The sequence below is a fragment of the Molossus molossus genome, unplaced genomic scaffold, assembly GCF_014108415.1.
Source record: "Molossus molossus isolate mMolMol1 unplaced genomic scaffold, mMolMol1.p scaffold_m16_p_14, whole genome shotgun sequence".
Taxonomy (NCBI): domain Eukaryota; kingdom Metazoa; phylum Chordata; class Mammalia; order Chiroptera; family Molossidae; genus Molossus; species Molossus molossus.
Window position 1 is genome coordinate 66,501,547 of NW_023425349.1, and position 27,717 is coordinate 66,529,263.

The following is a 27,717-nucleotide window of genomic DNA, read 5'->3' on the forward strand; positions in this document are numbered from 1 at the left end:
CCAAATGGATTTTACAGAGCATATTTTGTGAAAAAAAAATTTTAATTCTCACCCAGGGATATATTTTAGAGAGAGGAAGGAAGAAGAAAAGAAAGAGAGTGTGAGAGTGAGTGCGAGAGAAACACTGATGTGAGCGAGAAATATCCATCAGTTTCCCCGGTCGGGGATCAAACCGAATCCTTTATGGTGTACAGAACAATGCTCCAACTCACTGCGCCACTGGCCAGAGCTGAAATCTCATTTTTAAAAGGAACTTTCATTTCATTTAAATTTAAAATGAGTAACTTTATGTAGGTTTTCCACTCAAAATATTTTTCCCTTTATGATATTATTTCACATGAAAAATAGTAATGTTCACCTCATTCCCAAAAAGATGACTACCACCAAAACAAAAACAGAAAATAATAAGTGTTGGCAAGGATGTAAAGAAATTGGAACACTTGTGTACTGTTGGTAGGACTGTAAAATGGTACAGCCAACATAGAAAACTATATGGCAGTTCCTCAAAAAATTAAAAATAGAACTATGGAAAAAATATATATAGCACTACGATATGACCCAGTAATTCCACTTCTGGGCACACATCTAAAAGAACTGAAAGCATACCCATGTTCATAAAAGTAGTATGCACAATAATCAAAAGGTAGAAGCAACCCAAATGTGCATCGATGGATTGATGGATGAACAAAATGTAGCAGATACCTATAATAGTATATTTTTAAGCCTAAAAAAAGAAGGAAATTCTGACATAGTACAATACGGATATTCCTTGAAGATATCAGGTGAAGTGAAATGAGCCACTTATATGAAGCCTCTAGAGTAGTCAGATTCAGAGTGACAAAAAGTAAAACAGTGGCTGCCAAGGGCTAGGGGGAAGGGGAAATCGGGAGTTACTATTTAATGGGTATGAAAAAGTTCTGGTGACTGGTTGCACAGCAATGTGAATATGCTTAACACTACTAAACTGTATATAAAAATGGTTAACATGGTAAATTGTATGTACATTTTACTATAAAAATTTAAAAATAGAATTATTAAAAATTAGTAAGAAAGTTTATCTCAACTCTTTGCTAATAAAAACTATATCGAAAATGTTTGTTAGTGATGGAACTTCTAGAACAACATACAGACAAAGGAAGTCTGAAATGTCCATAGAGAGTCTGCAGTCTATACTTATACATACGCTCCTTTGGGTGTCTGTAAAATAGTGACCACTTTTGACTCCTCTTTCTCATCCCAACTTCTTGAGACTTCTTATGCGCTGGTTTCCCTGGTGCCCAGAAACCAAAGGGAATTATGAGACTGTGAAGATGAATACCTCAATATTTTGGCTTCTGTACCTAAGTTCCAGCTCATTATAGGAATTAAGTGTTACAACTTTTCTGCAAAAGGGAAAGGAAAAAAGAAAAATAAAGGGAACCATGGTTCTTTTGTAAAAATGCTGTCTTTAATATGGGAAGGTGACATTATAGTAGTCCCCCCTTATCTGAGGGGGATATAGTCCAAGACCCCAGTGGATGCCTGAAACTGCAGATAGTACCAAACCCTATATACACTCTGTGTTTTCCTATACATACATACCTATGATACATTTTAATTTATAATTTAGGCAAAGTAAGAGATTAACAATAATAACTAATAATAAAATAGAACTAGTATTACAATACACAGTAAAAAAAAAAAGTTATGTGAATGTAGTCCTCTCTCTCCCAAAATATCGTAGTATTCGGTACTTACCTTTCTTCTTGTGATGATGTGAGAGGACACAATGCCTACATGATGAGATGAGGTAAGATGGATATACTGGACAAAGGAATAATTCATCTCCTGGGCAGGATGGACCAGGACAGTGCAAGATCTCATCACACTACTCAGAATGAGGCACAACGTAAAACTCTGAATTATTTATTTCTGGAATTTCTCATTTAACATTTTTGAGCTGCAGTTGACCATAGATAACGAATCAGAGAGAGCAAAACCACAAATAAAGGGAGGCTATTTTACTCACCCTCCATCAACAGATGAGCTTTGGGTATGACTGTTTTTCAATAGTGGAATAGAATATCCCACTCACCCAGACTCCCTGTAACCACCAGTTTGTATTTGCAAAATGGCTATGGGGGGTGGGGGAGATTCTGTGAACTTAGAACAGCATTACTCTTTCTCCTATTGGATTCTTTATCCAACCTGGAGCCTTGACTTTGCAGATAAGCCCACTGATTCAGCTTTCATTCTTTCATATTTGTTCTCCTGAATGATGGGAATCTAAAGCTAAAATAATTTTAAATATGTAAAGAAGCCTAAATGCTCAACAATATTGCAAGAGTTGATTAGCTCCATAAAGAGCTATGAAGCCTTTAAAATTATTAGAAAGGCTATTTAGCAACAATTTAAAAGTTTATGGTAAAAATAGAATGACCATATGATCCAGCAATTCCACTCTAGGTATTTATCCAAAGAAAATGAAAACACTCCCCATTGACATCAATAGATTGCTCTTCCAGACAGAAAATCAACAAGGAAATGGTGGCCTTAAATGGCACACTATATAAGATTAATTTGACACCTCCAGAGCATTTCACACATAGCAGCAGAATATACATTCTTTTCAAGTGCACATGGAACATTTTCTAGGATAGAACACGTTAGGACACACAAAAAGTCTCAATAAATTTAAGACGACTGAAATCATATCAAACATATTCTCTGACCATAATGGTATGAAACTACAAATCTATTACAAGAAGAAAACTAAAAAACATACAAAGACATGGAGGCAAAATAACATGTTGCTAAACAATGAACAGATTAACAATGAGATCAAAGAAGAAATCAAAAGATAGCTTGAGGGGATTCCAAAATGGCAGCGGAGTGAACGGAGCTACACAGACCGTCTCCCAGAACCAAACTGGAATTACAACTATAACACAGACAAATCCATGAGAAAAAGCAACAGAAAAGCAGCTTGGAGGACCATACAATGAGGGACACTGACTCCATCCCGGTAGGCTTGCGAAGGCGCGAGACGGGGCTGGGAGCCCACGGTCGGCAGCTCGGCAGCGGCCTTAGCTGGGAGCAGTGCCCTCGGGTTACACTCCCAGGCGGCCCCACAGCGCAGCTGGGACAGAGGCTGAAACAGCCACAGCCACTCACCTTGGGCTCCGGCGGAGGGAGGGCAGACTGGACTGGAACTGTGTGGGGACACTCGGGGTTTGGAGGGCACTCAGAGCTTTTGCTGAGCTACTGCAACGCAGGACGGTGGCCACATTGCTCCTTCCCAGGGCTCTGAGGAGAGGCAGCAGCCCCTCCCTCGGAGATCCAACCCCACCCTGTGGGCCATTGAGGTGCTAATTGAAGCTCATTAACAACCAGCATCTGCCCCACCCTCGTGAAATCCCCTTATGCTGAGCACCTGAGGGAGTTTTTCAATCAACTGACAACCCAAAACTATTCAAGTAACCTTGACTGCTAGCCTCCAGGCAAAAAGCTAGAGGATAACAGTACTTTTCCTGGGCTGGCAACTTTAACCAGGAAAGTAAGACTTGACAGTGGTGTTTAACGTGGGTCCTCTCTTGCTCATCTGAACCCAGAAGAGGGAGCCACACACAGCAGAACACCAACACCCACAGGAAAAACTTGACAAGCTCCAAAGCCCACTGTGATAGCCAAAATGGTGAAAAACAGAAACAAAAGCCAAATGAAAGAACAAGAGACCTCCACCGAAGATGAGATCAATGTGGAGCAGTTAGGCAAGTTAACAGAGCTAGAATTCAGAGCCATGATCTTGAGGAAGCTCAACAGCATGAGTAAGGACATAGAGATGCTGAAAATAAACCAATTGGAAATTAAAAACCACCAAGAAGAGATAAAAAAAATGACATATCAGAAATGAAAAACACATTGGAAGGTCTAAAAAGCAGAGTAGAGGAAGCTGAAGACCGGATCACTGAATTAGAAGACAGGGTAGAAAAAATCAACCAATCAGAAAACCAAAAGGAACAAACGATTAAAAAACAGGAAGACAGCTTAAGAGAACTGTGGGACAACTGAAAACGTAATAATATTCGCATCATAGGAGTCCCCGAAAAAGAAGAAAATGAGCAAGGGATAGAGAATATATTCAAAGAAATAGTGAAGAAAACTTCCCTAATTTGGTGAAGGAAGAAGGCATTCAAGTTCAAGAAGCACAGACAGCCCCAAGTAAGAGGAACCCAAACAGGCCCACACCAAGACACACAGTAATTAAATGCCAAAAATTAAAGACAAAGAGAGAATCCTAAAAGCAGCAAGAGATAAGCAACAGGTTACCTACAAAGGAAACCCCATAAGGCTCTCAGCTGACTTCTCACAAGAAACACTACAGGCCAGAAGGGAATGGCATGAAGTAATCAAGGTCATGAAAAACAAGGATCTGAATCCAAGACTACTCTACCCAGCAAGGCTGTCATTCAAAATAGAGGGTCAAATAAAGAGCTTCCCAGACAAAAAAAAAGGCTAAGGGAATACATTAGCACCAAACCAGCACTGCAAGAAATGTTAAAAGGACTGCTATAATTAGCAGGAGAAATGGGAAGAAAAATAGAACCACACTAAACAAAAATGGCAATAAATAAGTACATATCAATAATCACCTTAAATGTAAATGGACTGAATGCTCCGATAAAAAGACACAGAGTAGATGATTGGATAAAAAAGCATGACTCATCTATATGTTGTTTACAAAAGACCCACCTCACAACAAAAGACTCACATAGGTTGAAAGTGAAGGGATGGAAAAAAATTTTCCAAGCAAATGGAAAGCCAAAAAAAGCTGGGGTAGCAATACTCATATCTGATATAATAGATTTCAAAATAAAAGCCATAAGTAGAGACAAAGAAGGCCACTATATAATATTGAAAGGTTCTATCCAACAGGAAGATATAACCTTGATAAACTTATATGCACCCAATATAGGAGCACCAAAATATATTAAAAATCTTCTGGAGGACTTCCAAGGAGAAATCGACAGCAATACAATCATAGCAGGGGACTTCAACACCCCATTGACAGCACTGGATAGATCCTCTAGACAAAAAATTAGCAAGGAAACAGAGACTCTAAATGAGACACTAGACCAAATGGCAACAAGAACATGCAATGACATTTGAACACATGGAGGCTAAATAGCATGTTATTAAACAATGAATGGATTATACAACTCAACAAAAGGAAGACAAAAAACCCAATTAAAAAATGGGCAGAGGAGCTGAATAGACACCTCTCCAAACAAGACATACAAATGGCCAAGAGACATATGAAGAAATACTCAACATCACTAATCATCAGAGAGATGCAAATCAAAACAGCAATGAGTTATCACCTCACACTTGTCAGAATGGCTGCCATCAACAAATCATCAAACAAGTGTTGGCGAGGGTGTAGAGAAAAGGGGACTCTAATACACTGCTGCTGGGAATGCACACTGGTGCAGCCACTATGGAAAACAATATGGTGTTACCTCAAAAAATTAAAAATTAAACTTCCATTTGAGCCAGTGATCCCGCTTCTAGGAATATACTCTAAGAAGCCTGAAACACCAATCAGGAAGAATATATGTACCCCCATGTTCATAGCAGCACTATTTACAATAGCTAAGATCTGGAAACAGCCCAAGTGTCCATCAGTAGACGAATGGATAAAAAAACTGTGGTACATATACACAATGGAGTACTATGCAGCTGTAAGAAAGAAAGATCTCTTATCCTTTGAGACGACATGGAGGGACCTGGAAAGTATTATCCTAAGTGAAAGAAGCCAAGCAGAAAAAGATAAATACCACATGATCTCACTTATTTGTGGAATATAATGAACATAACAGTCTGAGGAATAGCGTAGACCCAGAAAAATGGAAGTAGGGTACAGACTGACAACCCTCAGAAGAGGGGGTTTTGGGGGGAGGGAAGAGAACTTATTATATGCATGTATGCATAACCAATGGACATGGACAACAAAGCTGGGGACAGGGCGGGGGGATAGGGAGGATGGTGTCAATGGGGTTAAAAAGGAGAAAAATCTGTAACAAAAATAAAATTTAAAAAAATAAAATTAAAGTGTCATTATTTGCAGATGACATGATATTTTATATAGAGAACCCTAAAGATTCCACCAAAAAACTACCAGAACTGATAAATGAATTCAGTGAAGTAGCAGGGTACAAAATAAATATCCAGAAATCAGTTGCATTTTTATACACCAATAAGGAACTATCAGAAAGTAATACTAAGAAAACAATCCCATTCACAATGATTTTTTAAAAATACCTAGGAATAAATTTAACCAAGGATATAAAAGACCTGTACTCAGAAAATTATAAACACTGAAGAAAAAATGAAAGAAGATATAAATAAGTGGAAGCATATCCTGTATTAATGGATAGGAAGAATTAACATTATTAAAATATCCATATTACCCAAAGCAATTTATAGATTCAATGCAATTCCTATCAAGATATCAATGGGATATTGCACAGAACTAGAACAAGTATTCCAAAAATTTATATGAAATCAAAAAAGACGCGAAATAGTCTCAGAAATCTTGAGAAAGAACCAAGTTGGAGGAATCATGCTACTTGATATCAAACTATACTATAAGGCCATAGTAATCAAAACAGCATGATACTAGCATAAAAACAGACACATAGATCAATGTGACAGAACAGACAGCCCAGAAATAAACCCACACTTTTATGTTCAATTAATATTTGACAAAGGAGGCAAAAACATACAATGGGGTAAAGATAATCTATATTGATAAATAATGCAGGAAAAATCTGACAGATACGTGCAAAAAAATGAAACTATACCACCTTCTTACACCATTCACAAAAATAAACCCAAAATGAATTCAAGGTTTAAATGAAAAAAACATAGGCAACAAAATTTCAGACATTTCTTATATAGCAATATTTTTTTCTGATATATCTCCTCAGGTAAGAGAAACAAAAGAAAAAATAAATCAGACTACATCAAGCTAAATAGTTTTTGCACAGCAAAGGAAATCATCAACAAAATTAAAAAACAACCCACTGAATGGGAGATCTTATTCACCAATGGTACATCTGATAAGGGGTTACTATCCAAAATTTATGAAGAATTTATACAACTCAACACCAAAAAAAAAAATCCCCACTTAAAAAATGTGCAAAGGACCTGAATAGACACTTATCCAAAGAGAACATACAGATGGCCGGTAGACATATGAAAAGATTCTCAATGTCACTAATCATCAGAGAAATGCAAATTAAAACCATAATGAGAAATCACCTCACATGTGCCAGAATGGCTATCATCAATAAATCAACAGATAACAAGTCCTGGTGAGGAGGTGGAGAAAAGGAAACCCTTATACACTGCTGGTGGGAATGCAGACTGGTGCAGCCACTGTGGAAAGCAGTATGAAGTTACCTCAAAATTTTAAAATGGAACTGCCTTTTGACCCAGCAATCCCACTTCTGGGAATATATCTGAAGAAACCTGAACCACTAATTCAAAAGAATATATGCACTCCTGTGTTCATTCCAGCATTATTTACAATAGTCAAGATCTAGAAACAGCCCAAGTGCCCATCAGTAGATGAGTGGATAATAAAAAGTTGTGGTACATATACACAGTGGAATACTACTTGGATGTTAAAAAGAAGGAAATCGTATCCTTTGCAACAACATGGAGGGACCTAGAGATTATTATGCTAAGTGAAATACAAATCAGAGAAAGACAAGTAGCATATGACTTCACTCATATATGGAATCTAATGAACAAAATAAACTAACAAACAAAAATACAAACAGACTTATAGAGAACAGAGGGGAGGGGGTTGCAGGGCTGAGTAAGAAAAGTGAAGGGATTAAGCAAAAAAAAATGTTTCATAGACACAGTCAACAAGTATGGTGATTACCAGAGGGAAAGGGGTCTCGGGGGAGGTAGAAAAGAGTATAGGGGGGATAAATGGTGATAGAAGGAGACTTGATCTGGGGTGGTGAACACACAAAATACAGATGATGTATTATAACAGTATATACCTGAAACCTATATAATTTTATTAACCAACATCACTCCAATAAATTCAATAAAAAAGTAAGAAAAAGAAAATGAGAATTCTAAATCAAAGAGATATATGACTCTATGTTCATTGCATTATCATTTATAATAACCAAGATATAGAAATAATCTGTGCCTATCAATGGATAAATCAATAAAGAAAATGTCACACACACAGAGACACACACACACACACACCGGAGTATTATTTAGCCATAAATAAAGAATTAAGTTTTGCCATTTTCAACAACATAGATGGACCTTGAGGGTATTATGCTGTGAAATAAATCAGATAAACAAATACTATATGATCTCACTTATATGTAGAATCTTACCAAACACAAAAACACATCCAGTTTCATTAGATAAGAGAAACAGAGAACAGATTGGCAGTTGCCAGGGGTGAGAAATGAAAATGAGCAAAATGGGTGAAGGAGGTCAAAGGTACAAATGTCTATTTATAAAATAAATAAGTCATGGGGATGTAATACACAGCATGGTGACTACAGTTAATATTGCTGTATTGAATATTTGAAAGATGCAAAGAGAGCCCAGCTAGTGTGGCTCAGTGGTTGAGTGTCGACCCATGTACCAAGAGGTTGCCACTTCAATTCCCAGTCAGGGCACATGCCCAGGATGTGGGCCCAATCCCCAGTGGGGGGCATGCAGGAAGTGGCCAACTGATGTTCTCTCTCATCAATGTTTCTCTCCCTCTCCCTTCCTCTCTCTCTAAAGATAATTTAATAAAAAAGAAAGAACAATGCTAAGAGAATAGACCTTAAAAGTTCTCATCAAAAGAAAAAATTTTGTAACTTATGTGATGACAGATAATTATCTAGAATTATTGTGGTGATCATCTTGCAATGTATACAGATATTGAATCATTATGTTGTACACCTGAAACTACTATGCCAAGTATACCTCAGTTAAAGAAAATTTATGATATAGTAAATGAAAAAAAAAAAAAAAAACTGGGCTAGTGCATGTTCAGGTACATTATGGTTGTGACTATAAAAATAGGCTAGGATGGAATACACCACAATTGTAAATTAACTGTGTTATAGCAAAAATATGGACGACTTTTTTTTCCACTTCTATCAATTATAATTATGTGTTTAATTTTAAAAAATTTTGAAGAGCAATCTCATCAAACATTCCAGCCTCACACTGTGGTGCCAATTACAAAAGTCACCCAAAGGAGACCCTCCTCCCTGGAGCCACATTCACTGTCATCCCCTTGGGGGTACACTGAGTTATGGAGCCAGTGCTCCTTCAGGGTTGTCTTTGTTCAGTTAAGAAAAATGACTTAACTGCCCTGGCTGGTTTGCTCAGTGGTTAGAGCACTGGCCTGCGGACCAAAGGGTCTCAGGTATGATTTCTGGTCAAGGGCACGCACTTGGGTTGCAGGTTCATACCTCAGTTGTGGTCCGGTCCCCAGCCCCGGTCAGGGTCATGCAGGAGGCAACCAACGATGTGTCTCTCACACATGGATGCTATTCTCTCTCTTCCTCCTCACTTCTACTCTATGTAGAAAATCAATGAAAAAATGTCCTCAGGTGAGGACTAACAAAAAAAAAAAAAGAAAAACGAGTTAACTTTTATCTTCTCCTGACTCTTCCTGAACTTGTATGCCCTTTATCGTGTTTATCACCTCAGTTTTCATTTTACTTCTGTGGTTAGAACATTCCAGAGGATAAGATCATTATCTTGGCACATTATCTAAATGATTTAGGGGTTGATAAGGCAAAGGACAAAGGCTAACATTTATGGCATGGTAGATCTAAAGAGAAAGTTTCCGTTTAAGACAAAATTAGAAAAGGTTGGAATAAGAAAACTTGGATATTATCTGGTCCAACACCACTCCCATTTCAGAAGAAACCTGAGGCTCTGAGCGATAAGGAACGTCCCAGGTCTGGAAGCTGCAGAGCTGGGACTATGAGCCCAGATCTCCTGACCTGCCTTCCATGAATAGGCAGCTGCTCCCGGGAGCATTCCAGTGAACTGCAGAGGGGCCTCTAAACCAACCAAAAGTAATGAGTAAGGAAATTAATTTTTGATAAGATTTCAAGTTGAAAACAATTACCGGTGTCTGCAAAAGCATGAGAGCCACCAGCAAAAGGAGGCATGGAAAAGAGGCACAAAATAAAATCAGAAACGCACGCGTTCCATGTGCTACTTGAAAATTTGACTGCCTTCTTCCCTTCATCTTTTTTTTTTGGTGACAGATTTATTAAGATAGAATTCATATACCATACACTTCACCCATTTAAAGTACACAGCTCACTGAGTATATTAGAGTTGTACAACCATCACTACAATCAATCTTAGGACATGTTCATCGTCCCCAAAAGAAATGCCATACCTATAACTATCACCCCACCGCAGCTCTCTATTCCTAGGCAACCACCGATCTACTTTCTGTCTTTACAATATACCTACTGTCAACACGTCACATAAACGGAATCAAATGACATGCAGCCTTTTGCAACTGGCTTCTGTCGCTTAGCTTACTGTCCCCAAGGCTCACCCATGTTTGCAGCATGAACCGTTCCTCCCTGAATCTTTTTTTTTTTTTTTTAATCCTCACCCGAGGACATTTTTCCATTTTTTGTTCAGGTAGAGTGGGAGGGAGAGAGAAGAACAGAGAGAGAGAGAGAGAAACATCGATGTGAAAGGGACACATCGAGTGGCTGCCACCCGCACAACCAACCAGGGCCGGGGACACACTGCAACCGAGGTACGTGCCCTTAGCGGGAACCGAACCCGGGTCTCTCAGGACCGCAGGCCGACGCTCTAACCGCTGAGCCAAACCGGCCAGGGCCCTCCCTGAATCTTGACTGCAGTCACCAGACACCTGCAGCCCAAGCTCTTTTGTCCTTGTGATGCACATAAATTAAATTAACATGGGTAGATGTCCACAAGTGCAGGACAGGAGAGTGACAACGGTAAAGATTTCCAGGCTTTCCCGTTTCATACTTACTTTGACTTTGTAAAGTTGCCTCAGCCTCCTCAATAGTTATTAACAGATTTTCAGAAAGGTCTCTTCTTTTGCTCACTATTGGAAAACCATTCCAGATGTACATCATTTCCTAACAAGGAAGAATGAAAAATCATTTGCAATTATGCCCCTTATGGCAACAAAACGACAAATGTGTGTTTGCCTTGGTTGCTGTGGATCCCATATGAAGTTTAGTAATATTATTTCCCCCTTTCTCATTTTAATCTAGGCCTTTTGCCTTTTATACTGTGAAGTAATTCAATAGATATATAGTATATTTTTACTGAAGAATTGATTTCTTCATTCATTTAGCAAATATTTATTAAGCACCTGCTAGTCTTCAATCATTTTGGAAGATAATCCATTACAGATACAGAAATAAAGGTAATACGCTAGTCCCTCGCCACTTCGCGCTTCGACTTTCGCGGCTTCGCTCTATCGTGGTTTCTTCCGAATATATTCATTAAAAAATTGATCGAGACAGTGAAAATGATACAGCGTGCACTAGGTTGTCTGAGTCAATTATACACCCCTGTATTAGAATTACAATTAAAATTACTGTCCGTATGGACTGTAGGCCTATGTATTCGAGCACCCCAGGGATCCTCCAACGCCAGGTGCAACTGCTAGAGTCTGGAACGGATTAACTGCGATAAACGAGGGATGACTGTATTTTAAACCGATACCACGAACAATTTTATGTAATATAAATTTTTGTTGTTGCACTTAAGTAAAGGGAAAACATTTAAAAATATCTGCCAATTATTTATATAAACTGTTTCCAAGGACATCACTGGAAATGAACGTAGGAAATCTTTTCCTGGGCTCAGGTTCTCTTACACCATTAAAACATGTGACAGTCCAGTAATGCAATCCAATGTGCAAAAAATGTATTCATCTGAAGGCCATATGGCTGAATGACAGCCCCTGGAAATGTCAACTAATGATTTCTGATTGCAAATTACATTTAATAGGCTAACAGATGATAATATTTTTTTTGGACCAAAAGCAAATGTACTTTTGCTTGAAAATATTTTTCTAATCTTCCTAGTAGTGCAGTTCATATTTTTAAGGGTATGAAATAAGCAGGGTAATTAGTATTTCTTGGAAATAAAATATGATAAAGATGTTATTTGAACACCCTCTTACAGGGAGCAGTAGAAAAGAGGAAAATGCATCAGAGTACAGTGGCAACAAAGTTGTCTTTACTTTATGGCTCTGAAAACTACCAAGATTACCACACTCTACCTTTTATTCTACATCTAACAGTTTCTTGTTGCGAACAGTGTAACAACTCAGTTCTATAACTAATGGAATATTTATTTTAATTGACGATGACCTTTTTTAATGTTGTTTCTACTGATGAAGCATTTTATCAGAAGAAGGAAAACAAGTTTATATCTGAGATTTTATGAAAAGCAGGATTTGGGTAAAATTCCTAGTTACCACAATTCAAGCCAATTCTATACTCCTAGATCTAGAGAAATAAGTGCAGTGAGTTGACCTTCCTTAAGTTCCTTAATAAAGCAGGATAAAATTAGCATATAAGTTCTAGGACAGAGAGAGGACTATGGTGTCCTAGATGATTTTCAGGAAAGTTCTGTGACACAGAAAGAAAAAGTTTCCAAGCAAAAATCAGTGATAGAAACGAGTCAGGAATGGTGCTAATGCTACAATTGGTAAAATAGCAGCAGGCTTCTTATTTTGTCTGTGCTCAGATATGATTACAGAATGGTCCTATTTTGTCTACCACAGGCACAGAACAACCTGTTCTGGTGGTGGTGTGCCCTGAGATTTATCTGAAGTAGAAACACCTGGGCCTAGGTATTAGCTGCAGGCCAACTCCCGTCGCCTGGTAGAGGCTGCAGCTTTCTTCCTCATAACATATATAAAGAGCTCCTATAATTCAACAATCAAACAATAAACAACCCAATGAAAAACTGGGGAAGTATATGAACAAGTCACAGAAGAAGAAATAAATAAAAGTGAGTAACCACATAAAAAGATGTTCAACTGTACCAACAGGGAAATGCAAATTAAAAATAAAACACTGTTGGTAGGATTTTACACTGGTTCGGCCTTTGTAGAGGACAATTTGCCCATGTCAAAATATCAAATGCATGTACCTCTAGAAACTCCATTTCTAGAAAGTGTTCCCAGAGAATTATATGCCCATGCGCCAAAGTAATATAAAAGAACATGCATTGTAGCATGTTTGTCATAGTAAAAACCGGGAAAAAACACTGAATAACTTTCAAAGGAGAATAACTGAATAAACTGAAATACAGATTTAAAAAAAGTGTTTTTAAAAATCAGGAAATCCCAGCAGAGGACTGCAGAGGTCCGCAGGCAATGAACAGCTCTCTTGTGCTACCTGACCAACCACGCACATCCAAAGCCCCATCGAGACACAGTAATTTGACATATTCAGTACTTTTTCAAGAAGTCTTCATTAAGACAAGGTAAGCTGAAATTACGGTGCATATGACGTCTGGCCTAGGTGGCCCCACAGTGAGGAACGTGAGCTCCGGAGCTCCCGGCAAGCAGCCGCCTCCAGCCCGGAGATGCGCTCGTCCGCACCGAGGTGTGCGCGAGTGAAGCACACTCCTGCCAGAGAGCCGGCGCAGCAGAAAGGACTGGGACAGAGCTCATCAAATTTCTGTTGTTTACATGTTCAAACAACAACATTCTGTATACACTGGATTAAACAAAATATATCCTTTCAATCATTTTCATGTTTCCTCTTTTTTAATTTTTTACCTTTTCATTTTTTAATGTGGCCACTTAGAAAAGATAAAATTGCACACGTGGCTCACATTAGAATTCAACTCAACCTCAATTAGGCACCTCACCTCACTCTGCCTGAATTTCCTTGTCTGTAAAATGGGGTTACAAAGAGAAACTACCCTCACAGAGTCACTGTAAGAATTAAACTATATAGTGCTCTTTATCATAACATGTAGAACATACCAATTCGTCAAAAACCATCAGCTATAATATTTATTGTTTAAATATTAATTGTTTATGAATGTTCACCTCACAGACACACTTACAATGGTTTTCAGTGAAGCTGAATTTCACAGCAAAAGTTAGGTGGGCTCCCTGCTGCTATGAATAGACAATTTATTTCCAGAACGCAAATAGTAAGTAAAATAAAGGCAGATACCAGGGCAGGCAAGATGAGTTTCACAGGTGTAGACAAGGAATACCGTCGAGATTTCCTCACAGCAAACTTCTCAGTAGGAATAGATTTCCCGGCAATTCTCTGCTTCAAGCCATCCACCTGTCTGTGAAGAGCCCCAGCCCCAGCAAAAGGTCATTAGAACACAGACACTATTTACACCAGTGGTGTTCACGCTGTGTTCCCCAGACCAGCAGCATCAGCATCACTTGGAAACATGTTCCAATGACAACTTTTCAGGCTCCTCCCCAAACCCAGTGAATCAGCGACTCCTAGGGCTGGGCCAGCAATCTGGATTCAATGAGGCTGCCAGGCGATTCTGATGCATGCTCAAGTTTGAGCACTACTGATGAACGCATTCTTCCTTCTACTTAACCTAGCCAATGTCTCAAATCTAATATAAAACTGGCAACTTCCTTAAGTAAGCAGAAATGTGTCCAAAATATTTACTTACATCATGACTACTCAGCAACAGGTCTACTCCTGTCTGCATGCCCCACACAGATGGATAAAATAACGTGGCTCAAAAGAGAGCTGTCCATGTGTAATCTGAGAAAAATTTTCCCAAGTATAGGTGATTTCGAAAATAATCACCTGAGAACAGACACCAGGCTTACAAATTTCCTCTCAAAACTCTAAGGAATTTCAGTTATGAAACTCAAGTTCACCGGGATGGGAAACATGTTCCTAGAGCACTTGCTCATAGAACATAAATGTGTAAGTGCATCAGACACACCGCTGAGAAAGAATTCACTGAAAGAAACAGTAAGATGAAACAAGAGAAAAAATATTCCAAAAACATGAGGACAAGATTGTGCTAGGTTACTTCTGGGCACGATTTGGGGATACGGACTTTAACTAGGATGCCCATGATTTGATGTTCACTGACATCCGTGGAAGAGGCGATGGAAGTGTGAGGGGGGTCGGGAGAAGGGATCAGAACTATGCGCTGGACATGAAACCTTTTGGTTTAATGATCACAGAGTATGTATGAAGAAAACATTCATCTGGGGACTCTCCTGTCATTATCCAATAAATTAGATGCTATCATATAGCAGACCTCAAGCGTTTTCCTAAAAAGAAGATTGGTTGCATGTTTCATAGAAATTGTTTTGATATGGAAAAAATTTGTTCTCAAGTGGAGGAGACAGAAGGAGATGGAAAAGACTTCAATGCATCTTAATATTCCATCCCATCTCATTAGTTGTTTGTGTGAAATGAGAAAATGCATTTGAGCAGTAAGAGGTAGCATTTATCATACCATGGCTTCTCCTGATGTTGATCCTATACTTAGTACACAAGGTCCTTTTTATTTATTTATTTATTTATTTATTTATTTATTTATTTATTTATTTATTTATTTTGGGTTTTTTGCAAGATCAGTATTTAAAAAAATTTTTTTTTCTTTATTGATTTGAGAGAGAGAGAGTAAGGAAGAGGGAGAGACAGAAACATCATGAGAGAGAACATCGACTGGCCGCCTCCTGCATGCCCTCCACTGGGGATTGGGCCCACAAGCTGAGCATGTGCCCTGATTGGGAATGGAACCTGTGACCTTTTGGTGTATGGGGTCGACGCTCAGCCACTGAGCCACACCGGCCAGGCAGGTCAGTATATTTTTTGATGTGCCGCAGAATTTTAGTAATTAGTTTGTGTGTCACAAGATGAAAAAGGTTGAGAATCGCTGTCCTATATCTTAGACAAAGTGCACTGCAATCCGACAGGGTGCGAACAGCCCGACACTGAAGAGGTGCTGCAGACACTGAGACCCAGGGTCACCTCACCACACAGTGAGGTGTCAGTGAAGCTGCCTGCAGGCGGACGGCGCTGCTTGCCGAGAAAGCCAGTCTGCTGCTCTGTCCCAGACGTCCTCACAGCAGCGGTCAGATCAACAGCAATAAAACAAGACTCAGTGTTTCTCAATAGCCCAAAAAGTAATAGTTGAGATCATGGAATGCTTTCACTGTACACACTTGAGGATACATTCATTTAATCCACGGGAAGCCCTGTGAAGTAGGCATCCTTCTTTATCTCGTTTTAAGGGTGAAGAGACTGGAGCACAAGGACTTACAGCTGATTCGGCTGCAGCTGTGTGGCTAACAGGTGGCAGAGCAGGGATTTCAAACTCGGACAGGTTGAAGGTCCTGTTTTAAAAGGAGCTTTTAGAAAGGAAATGAAAAAGTGGTTCCGGTCATATCTTCAAATTTGTCCTGATAAGTCTGAGGGTTCACCTAAGATCTTATTTCTCATAATGTGGTCACAGAATAATACAGTCCATTTAGTTCTGTGACGAATTACATGTGAAGAATGCAGTGGGGTTTCACCATTCCTTAACTCATCCCCAGTGGTCATCTGCTCACTAGCACGGCCACCCACCCTTCCGGTCTTGTCTTAGACCACTTCGGCACCTGTATCTTTCCCACCTCAAAGCACCGATTCAAGCACACGGCCCTCTGAACATCCTTCTCCTCATTCTAACCTGGCTGTCTAATAAGACTTCAGTCCACCTACCCTTCAGCTTTCTCCCCGTCTAGCAGTCTCCTTTGTTCTCCCTGCCCCTTCCTATCCGCTTAGACTGTCCTGCCCTTGACTCCATCTGGCCTCTGTCCTAAACTCCCTCGTCCACTGCCTAATCGCTGCACTAATCTAGCAAAAACTCAACCCTGGATGGCGCTCAGTCCTATTTATTCAGCTCCTAACACAGTACTCTTCACACAGTAGGTGCTCAACAAAAAGGTTACGGATGGGTGGGTGGGTAGATGGATGGATGGAGGAAGGGATGCTGGTCTAAGCAAAGCTAAACATTACAGCACGGAAGAGCTGCTCAGGATCTTTGACACTGTGTTTCTTAAGTTTATCTGACCACAGAAAACCTTCGATTCACAGCAACAGTTAACATCTTTTGCTAACAATACCATTTTAGGAAACTGTTCAACACGCAGCAGCAAAGTCCCAACAACAAAACAAAAAGTAATGTGTTCTCAAAATTCCCAATCACACCAGCATATCTGCAAAATCCTGCTAAAAGGAGGACATTTTGACTCTTAGCTAAATGTATCTTTTTAAGAGTTCCTGGATCAAATATGTAGATAAATTAAAGAAGTATGAAGTTGAAGCATGGGAGAGCACTAAGGAAAAAAGAAACAAGATATATTTGTATGCTCCTCTATGCATCCAAGGCACTGGTTATAAAAGCAGTGCATTGCTTACCTGAATAAAGTTACCACGCTCTCGTTAGTTGCCGCCACCTCCTCGGCTGAAAGCATACTCAGAATTGACGCTTTCAAGAATACATATGTTGCCTTGAGGAAGAGAAAAAAAGCATCTAATTATAGAAGACTCCTAGGTACATGACATTTCTACCTCGCAATCAGGAATGACCTACACATTTTCCATATGTAATATTTAAGGGGCATCAAAGAAATAAAAGAAAATGAAATCTTATATTGTCTGTTCCAAATGAGATTAACACTTTTCACTTTCTTCTGACCATTCTTCTATTATACAACTATAGTGCTCATGGGTAAGAAAATGGACAACACGAACAAGAGATCATTATCTCATTCCTCCCAACTTCTCACAAATGTATCAGAATCAATGTTTATTATGAAAACCTTTGTCATCAGGCCACTGGAAAGTCTACAATAAAGTATCAAAGCTATTCACATTTAATAACTTTTCACCATCAATGCAGTTCATCTTTAGAGGTAAAGCTTTGGTTGAAAAAAACTCTTTGGCCCTGGCCGGTTTGGCTCAGCAGTTAAAGCGTCGACCTGCGGTCCAGAGAGACCCAGGTTCGGTTCCCACTAAGGGCATGTACCTTGGTTGCAGTTTGTCCCCGGCCCTGGTTGGGTTGTGCAGGTGGCAGCCACTCGATGTGTCCCTTTCACATCGATGTTTCTCTCTCTCTCCCTCCTACTCTATCTGAACAAAATATGAAAAAATGTCCTCGGGTGAGGATTTAATAAAAAAAAAAAAACAAAAAAACTCTTTGGATGGCTTTTAAAGTATGAAGTACTGCCCTGGCTGGTTTGGCTCAGTGGTTGGAGTGTTGGCCTGTGGACCAGAGAGTCCTCGGTTCGGTTCCTGCTAAGGGCACATACCCCAGTTGCAGTTTGTCCCCAGCCCTGGTTGGGGTCGTGTGGGTGGCAACCAGTTGAAGTGTCTCTCACATCGATGTTTCTCTTCCCTGCCCCCCGATCTATCTGAAGACAAATGCAAAAGTGTCCTTGGGTGAGGATAAAAGTAAATAAACAAACAAACAAAGTATGGAGTACTAAGGACAGTGGTTACAAGCAATAGGTGCCAAATGTGCATTTCCTCCTATGACAAATCTCTAAGTTGAGAAAACCATGTTGATGTCATACTGCTGAACAAATAGACCCCATAAGTCCTGTGTACTTATTAGCAAATAAATGACATTAATAAAAGCACTGCATGCCCTGGCCAGTTTGGCTCAGCAGTTAGAGCATCGGCCTGCGGTTCAAAGAGACCCGGGTCCAGTTCCCGCTAAGGGCGTGTACCTCGGCTACAGTTTGTCCCCGGCCCTGGTTGGGTCGTGTGGGTGGTGGCCACTCGATGTGTCCCTTTCACGTCGATGTTTCTCTCTCTCTCTCCCTCCCACTCTATCTGAACAAAAAATGGAAAAAATGTCCTCAGGTGAGGGTAAAAAAAAAAAAGTAAAAAAAAGCACTGAATTTTACCTTGGACCATTTGCTCTCTTTGCAAAGCAGGTCTGAATAGTAAAACGCCTTCATCCAGTTTTGTTGGAATATATTAATCCACATCAGCTCCCAGTAACAGAGATGGTGAAATTGTTTCCATTCTTCTTGAACTGAAATGCATTTTTGAAATACCTCTTGTGCCTATAAGTCAATTGTATAAAGCTGATCATCCAGATATTATACAAGGAGATAATAACCTAATGGAAAAATACATAAAACACTTTGTACAAAAAGAACAAAATCATCACTCATTAAACCACTCAATATGATGCTATGTTCCTTTTCTTACAAGCAGTGATACAGTTAATTTCTGCCTCTTTGCTTAACTTTTGGAGAGGGCCATGAAACTTTATAATGTGGGAATGGGAAAGTTATAAAATGCAGTAAGATACAAAATGTAGATATAAAATGTAGAAGTCCTTTAAGAAAAGACAATAAAAGTCAGAGCTTTCAAAGGGTCAAATAAACCTTAAACAAAGTTAAAGGTAATGGACAGACTGGGAGAAGATATCACCACCTATGTAACTGGCAAAGATTAACCCCTTATCATACAACAATTTTATCAACTCAATGGGAAAATTGTCAAAGATGAATAGGCAAAGCAGAAAGATACACAAGTAACAAATATACACATGAGGAAATTTGTAAACTAAAAAATATAAATTTAAAAATTAGGTTATCAGCCCAGCCAGTATGGTTTAATAGACTGAACATTGTCCTATGGACTGAGAGGTTCCGGTTCAATTCCCAGTCAGGGCACATGCCCGGGGTTTGGGCTTGATCTCCAGTAGGGGGTGTGCAGGAGGCAGATGATGGATGTTTCTCTCTCACATCCATGTTTCTCTCTCTCTTAAAAATCAATAAAAATATATTTTAAAAACAAAAATTAGGTTATCATTTTTCAGCCAAGAATGAGGCAAAAATAAAACAATAATGTCCAGAGTGGGCAAAGAGTACTGGAAACAAATATTCTTATATCTTTACAAGAGTTTAAATGGAATAGTCTTAAGTTAGGAGGGCAATCTGGCAATTTATCAAAATGCAAACATCTTTGACCTACAAATCCTAATGAACAGAAAGTTTTATATATATACACTTACACACACACACACACGCACAGAAACATACACATAATCATGTTTACAACAGCACTGTTTATAGTAGCCAAATGTCTATCATCAGTGGACTGCTTTATAGTACATCTATCCCAAGAAATGACACCCAGCCATCAAAAAAAATGAGTGATATTGAGATACACTGACCTGGAAAGAAATTCAAGAGGTATTTTAAGTAGGAAAAAAACAAATCAAATTAAAATACAGCCCTGGCCATTTTGGCTCAGCGGTTGGAGCGTCGGCCTGTGGACCAGAGAGTCCCGGGTTCAGTTCCTGCTAAGGGCACATACCTCGGTTGCAGTTTATCCCCAGCCCCAGTTGGGGTCATGTGGATAGCAACCAGTCGATGTGTCTCTCTTACATTGATGTTCTCTCCCTCCTGCTCTATCTGAAGATAAATGCAAAAATGTCCTCGGGTGAGGATAAAAAAAAAAGAAAGAAAGAAAAATACATGTTTGACCCCATTTGTATAGAAGAAAATTATTTGTGAGAATGTTTATATAAAAGGCTCTTCATCTTCTTCTTCAAGGGAATTACTGAATAATTTCCTTTGATGAGGAGCACACATGTAGTACAGTGAGGTTGTAGCTTATGAAGGGGCTAGATTTCCAAATCAATATATAAAATAAAAACTGATAATAGCCCTGGCCGGTTTGGCTCAGCAGTTAGAGCGTCGGCATGCGGTCCGGAGAGACCCGGGTTCGGTTCCCGCTAAGGGCACGTACCTTGGTTGCAGTTTGTCCCCGGCCCTGGTTGGGTCGTGTGGGTGGCAACCACTTGATGTGTCGCTTTCACGTCCATGTTTCTCTCTCTCTCTCTCCCCCCCACTCTATCTGAACAAAATATCGAAAAATGTCCTCGGGTGAGGATAAAAACAAAACAAAACTGATAATAGTCAACTTTTTAAAAAATCCCTTAAACTGTCCACCTGTATTATGTATACTCTACTGTGCACTGCTTCACGTACTTTATGTGGCAATGTAAACTATAATCAGTAATCTACTACATATAATAGATTGCACACACAAAGTTTAGTTTTGGCTTTTTAATTACATATTTTTTTCTTTATTTCTGGCTAGTGCACATAGCCAAATTTACTTATGTTGAAGGAGTATGCGATGCAACTCTGCCACACAGACAACTCTTCAAATAACACCCCCTAAACAAATTACCTTTTCTACATTCCCTTTCAGCAGCTCTATTCGGGCATGATAAAACAACATGAGTGAGCCCTATGGAGAAAGAAAGAAAACAGATTGTCAGTGTTCAGCCCCGATCAATGGATTATGGTTGAAACATGCACTTGAAATTCTAGGCATACATTTGGAAACTGCTGGAGGAAGGGTGCAAGGAGGTTCTCCGCTTCCATGAGGTTCACCTCCCCTGTACCTAGAAATCAAACAGGAAAAGCCTCAGTCTTCAGGAAACATGGTAGATACTTATCATTAATTCTCCAAATTTCATTAAAACATAGCAAAGGCCTATTCATGGAAAAGATGAAAACTGTTCATTTGTCATTTTTACATTTGGAAAATAAAATAAGACAAGTCTCATCTACGACTTTCATTTAAGAAAGCTCTAGGATAGACTAATTCTTCGGAACAGAGGCGGTGGTCTTAGATTCCCAGTTGGAATTTCTGGTTGTAATAGAAACGGTAACTTATTTTAGCCCAAATTTTAACTTAAAGGGAAATCTAATATGAAAAGGCTAACAAGATCACCTTACACAAGTTTTATAGAATTTTTTGTAGCTAAGAACAGATTTAAAAATTTAATGAAAGAAACCCTCCGCGCCCTTGACAGATGTCACTATTTTCTGTCTTTACCCATAAATAAAGAAATAAACAGATATAGACGACTAGCGCTTACTGATTTTTCTAAATTTTTTCTTAGATGAAAGATAAACAACTGCCAGCAACATAACATGTAATCCAGAACGTACCAAGTATTAGGGAGATATAAGTGTGAAAAGACAGTATAGTTAGGCAGCACAGTGAGGACCTCATGCTTCTTCCTGATGCTCCTTCGTGCAACTGCCGGAGGCCCAGTTCCTGTGGGAATTAAATGCATTTTTGAATGAGAAGAGAGTGACTGAAAATCATATTCCGAAATTTTAAAATGCTAGTTCATGTATCCCCACCCTCCACGAAGGTGGGTTTATTTTTCAAGAGCACAGAATAGTCCTAATTCCTAAGTAGAAACAAACTTTAGGTTTTAAAGCGGCATCAGGCAATCTCACAGATTCTTTTATGTCATGATTCTAGGGAGAGAATAAAGCAGAGCTCATTTCGTAAAAATGCTGTATTTCTCTGATATAAATATTAATTTATTAAAACATATTGAGGATCTAAGTGGAAGGCACTCTGGTGAGTATGAACAATATGGTTCTGTGTCTGCAAAGACCTTTCCGGCAAAGAGAGAAGACAGTTTATGAACATAGTTTTATTAGAATATAGTGAATGCCACATGCAAGATGAGCGGTCAAGGGGAAGGGTAATCATTAAACACAGAATCTGAATAGAAAGAACATATCATGAAGAAATCACCATGAGTACATAATAGCTTATGGGGAACCTGGACAGTAGAATAAATGAGTGGAAAACTGTATGTGTTCTCATCCATTTCTTAAAACCTGTTGTCTTAACTAACAGGGACAGCTTTTGCAATAAGGCAACTCTGGTAATAGCATATGATTAATAAATGTTATACACTACAAAACAACCACATTGAAATACAATAAACAAAACTCATGAAAAACAAATTTCCTTGCTTAGTTTTATAGTGAAGCTTGTAAAAACATAAGGAAACCCAAAATACTGCATCTATGCTTGATCCATGTGAATGATAAAATGTTAGACTTGGAGCCCGGCAGGTGTGACTCAGTGTTGAGCACTGACCCATGCACGGAGAGGTCACTCGTTTGATTCCTGATCAGGGCACATGCCGAGGTTGTGGGCCCCATCCTCAGTGGGGGTCATGCAGGAGGCGACTAACTGATGTTCTCTCTCATCAATGTTTCTCTCTCTCTCTCTCTCTCTCTCTCTCTCTCCCCCCCCCCTCCCTCTCCCTTCCTTTCTTTCAAAAATCAATCAAGGGGAAAAAAAATTTTTTAATGTTAGGCTTGGAAATCTAGCCAATTTCCTGGTTTTACACAAAACTCTGGGTTTGCAAAATGTTAAGAAAGCAAATTTGAACCATACAAGTGTACAAAAGGTCCAGGAAGCAGCAATATAGGGTGGGACAAAAGTAGGTTTACAGTTGTGAGTACACAAAACAGAGTTTATTATTCTTGTGTCATTATTTATTAATTATTGTTTTATTGGCCATATAAAGAAAACTGTAAATCTACTTTTGCCCCACCCCGTATTAGTAAAATAAAATTTTTAATTCCAGAATTTAGATAACAAAGACCAAAAAAAATTTAACTTTCAGTAGAAAAATTATCTCTAATTTCTAAAAAACATGATCAAGAACCAATGGCTCTTTATTGTCCTGCAAACAAATTGCCAATAATTGTCATGTTAGTTATGAAGACATGTTGCATTACTCTAATATTCAATAAATAATGTTTTATCTTCACTGTCAAAATTAAGATAAAATTAAATTTGTACCCTATTTCCAGAAAATCCTATAAATTCTAGTAGTCTGATAATCCGTGCTGGTAAAAGGGACAGCATCTGTAAAAAAAACAAAAACAAGTGTACTCACATGTTAGTGTATCTAACTGTAGATAAACATTAAACTCCAAACAACTTCAAGTGTTAATGACTCAGTAATATGAAAAATTAGAACCACGTTCAAATCACCAAACATGTCTCAGTGATCACATACTACACATGTTGCAATCATTACTTATAAATTCGTTTCATTTAGCTAAGACAATAACCTAAATAAAAAGTTTAAAAAAAATAAAAACCTGGCCTTTTCAGCCTGCTCTAAAGAATACTTGCTCCTTTCATGTGTAGTAATGAAATGATGAGCAGGCAATTCCTCAGTGCCCACCTTCCCAACAAGGCTTCTTTTAGCACCCTCTTCCGAAGCAGAAGTCTACTGTAGCCTGCATGATATGTGGGCACCACCCAGAAGCCCACAGCTCTAGCACAACCACCTGTCTGGGTCGGCCCTGGAGAGCAGAGGGGAAGGAAATCCTCCCAGAGCTTCGAGCACTGCACCTGGTTGTTCACCTTGCTTGGAAGGAGAAATGGACAGATGTGTGATTACCTACGATTCATGGGCTGTAGCCAATGATTTGGTGGATGGGCAGGGATTTGGAAAGAACATGATGGGGAAACTGATGACAAGAAGATCTGGGGAAGAGGTGTGTGGATAAACCTCTCTGAATGACAAAAGACATGAAGATATCTGTGTCCCATGTGAATGTTCACTCAAGGCTGACCTCATCAGATGAGCATTTTAATTATCCAGTGGATAGGGTGACCCACTCTGTGGACAGTAGTCAGTCTCTTTGCTCAGCAACCTCTCAGCGACCCATGGGCTCATGAACAAAGTGTCCATGGCGGCATATACCCTCGTGCATATGAATCCCTTTAACAATTTATTTTCTCAACAATTCTAGTCACACCTTAATAAAATTTCCAAATCTCTAACATATCACAATTTGACAGATCCTACTCACACACTTCATCTCTCCCAGAGCATCAAAATCATTCCCCAAGTTGGATCACTCCTTCACCTATTTTCAGTTCCAGAGCCACAACAATATTTCTGACGTGGAAATGCAACTGGATTCCAAGCTCCTTGTTACTGAAAAAGGTTACTAGTCCATTCAGGATGCTACCTGCGTCCCTTATTGTACAAGCCAAAGCTAGTCTGAGCACGTGCAGGACTTGACAACACACACTGACCAAAGCCCGCACTGGCTCCCAACAGAAGCAAACTGATGCCACTCTAGCCACTCATCAACCAAGCCCAGGCGGAGCTTCAGGGTGAGGTTCAAATGCAGTACAGAAGGCACTGAAAACCTATGATTCTTCTACAAAAGATTCTGGTTGATACACAGTTACTTACTTACCAAATTAAAGGTCCCTATTCCGAGTTTGACACCCCCTTCAAACTCACTGAAGAACTGTTGCTCAACTTTGTTCTTCTGAAGTATATGCAGGATAGAAAGACAGTCTCTGGATTGAAGAAAAAAGATGCAGCGTAAGTCTATCATGATTCTGAAAACTACTGTTAAGTCAAATTTCACACTTACATACCATAAAATAATTGTGATTAGCCAAAATACCACAGAACATTTAAGTGGACGTTGCTGTGCTGAGTTTTATTTACTCTTAAGGCTACTGGGTAATTATCAGTAAGGAAAAATGATATACCCATTTTTACACTGTTTATCAGGACCGATCCTTCTGGGCTTAAAGCAAGAGAGGGTTCAAACACCAGCAGGTAAGTGTGGCTCAGGAGACACAGGACTGCAGGACCGGGGTCTCAGAGCCAGTGTGTTGGAAGGGACGTCCTAGGTGCAGCCCATTCCTCAGCTGCTGGGCACGCCGCAGCCACCCAACCTCCACCAAGTAACAGAGATGCCACTGACAAAAACATTGAATTTCAGTGTGATCGCCATGGTCTCCAACAGACCAAATCAGTTAGAGTTTGTGACTAGGAAAGACTTAAAGAGGAAAGCAAATTCCATCACAATGTCTCCATTTGTCCTCTTACTTTTTCCCGTTTCATCTAAGCGAATCTTTCTGATTACTCACTTTAATATCTTTCTATGCATTTCTCCCTTTCCCTGCACATCTTCAAAAGAGAAATGCAAACTAAACATGACAAAGATATAAAAATTTATAACCAGGAATTGCTTATCAAATTGGCAAATATATTTTTAAAAGGCATTAAACACCAGATAGTATGTATCATATTACGTGATGTTAATTATAAAGCATGAACCTGAATCTAGTAATCCTGTCGATCAACTTCTAGTTTACAGAAAATATAAGGAGCTATGAACTTGAATTTAATAATTGTATTGTGGTTCTATAAGATGTTAACTTTTGTGAATCTGAGTGAAGAATATCTGAACATTCCTATAAAAATTCTGAAATTATGTCTACGGCCATACCACCTTGAACATGCCCGATCTCGTCTGAAATTATTTCCAAGTGAAAAAATTTTTCATGTAAAAGTCTTTGTACTTTAGGATTATGAAAATACTTTTCTAAGTTTGATTAGTACTCTTTTAAAAATCTTCTAACATTAAATCTATATGGAATTTATTTTTGTAGAGTCTTTTTTTCCAAAATGAAGACCAATTTTCTCAAAACCACTTATTAAAGTACTCATCTTTCTCCACTGTTTTGAAGAGTTTTATTTACATATAGAAATTCAGCATATTTTAGTACACACAAGTGCATACACACACAGTGTATGTTTCAAAACCCTTTGTGCTGTTCCACTGATACATGTGTCTGTGCCATTATAAGACTACTGTAATTTCTTTAGTTTTTTAAGTCTTGATGACTAGAAGCAATCAATTCTAACATTCTTTTATATCTTCTAAAAATATTTTGAGAAAAAGACTAAAAGCAGGATGCCTCAATCCACACTTCTCCAGGATTTTTCAATGGAATATGATTTTATGAAATCATCTTAGATAAAAGTATCTCTTACAACACTAAATTTTGGCTCTGCTTTCACTAATGGAGAACTGCTTCTAGGAATGGCAGGGTGGTTTACATTGGGTTAACCCTCCCACAGATAACAATTACTAAACTCTAGAAAAAAATGCAAAGTGTATATATTTAAAATACATTCACAGGCACTGGAACGTGAAGAAAAACAAGCAGCCAGAAGCCCTGGCCGGTTTGGCTCAGTGGTTAGAGCGTTGGCCCGCGGACCAGAGACACCCGGATTCGGTTTCTGCTAAGGGCACGTACCTCGGTTGCAGTTTGTCCCCGGCCCCGGTTGTGGTCGTGTGGGTGGCAAACATTCGATGTGTCTCTCTCACATTGATGGTTCTCTCTCTCTCTTCCTCCCTTCTTCCTCCCTCCAGTTCTATCTGAAGATAAATGCAAGGGTGTCCTTGGGTGAGGATTAAAAAAAAGAAAAGTAGCCAGAAGCTAGGGATGATTTGACTTTTAAAGAATAAACAATTCCTGAGTGGGTTTTATATTTATATGACTAAGCACCTAAAAGTACTCCCTAGTCCACTCAATATGGGGTGCCTAGCACTTACACAAAAAGACACAGTCTTATTTGCTTAAAAAGTAAGAACAGAGCCCTGACCGGGTGACTCAGTTAACTGGAGCATCGTCCCATGCACCAAAAGGTGTGGGTTTGATTCCCAGTCAGGGCACATACCTAGGTTGCGGGTTCCATGCCCAGTCCGGGTGTGTTTTGGAGGCAACTCATCGATGTTTCTCTCTCACATAAATGTTTCTCTATCTTTTTCTCTCTTGGAAGTCAATGAACATATCCTCAGGTGAGGATTTTAAAAATTTTTAAAGTAAGAGTAAAAAGTTTAAGATGGCCAAAGTGGCTGTGGGTAATGGGCAAATTTTCAGATGGAGGAGAACCATATAAGAGAAAAAACCACTCAAATTCTTGGCTGACCCATGAACTATGTGAGTGCTGAGGACACTCCAAAGAAAGGCAGAAGCAAGA

At 39.1% G+C, this 27,717-nt stretch overlaps 1 protein-coding gene across 2 annotated transcripts in view; it reads right to left on the minus strand.

Moving 5' to 3' along the window:
- TTC39B (tetratricopeptide repeat domain 39B) overlaps nucleotides 1-27,717 on the minus strand; it is a 160,386-nt gene that overhangs the window by 12,462 nt on the left and 120,207 nt on the right. For both annotated transcript variants that reach the window (XM_036260324.1, XM_036260323.1), the window contains 9 exons: nucleotides 25,127-25,232; nucleotides 23,706-23,771; nucleotides 22,037-22,145; nucleotides 21,416-21,483; nucleotides 21,267-21,326; nucleotides 18,959-19,120; nucleotides 17,466-17,557; nucleotides 14,241-14,361; nucleotides 11,057-11,165 (listed from right to left, as the gene is read on the minus strand). In XM_036260324.1, the coding sequence (XP_036116217.1) occupies nucleotides 11,057-11,165; nucleotides 14,241-14,361; nucleotides 17,466-17,557; nucleotides 18,959-19,120; nucleotides 21,267-21,326; nucleotides 21,416-21,483; nucleotides 22,037-22,145; nucleotides 23,706-23,771; nucleotides 25,127-25,232 (893 nt within the window). The remainder of the gene's footprint in view (nucleotides 1-11,056; nucleotides 11,166-14,240; nucleotides 14,362-17,465; nucleotides 17,558-18,958; nucleotides 19,121-21,266; nucleotides 21,327-21,415; nucleotides 21,484-22,036; nucleotides 22,146-23,705; nucleotides 23,772-25,126; nucleotides 25,233-27,717) is intronic.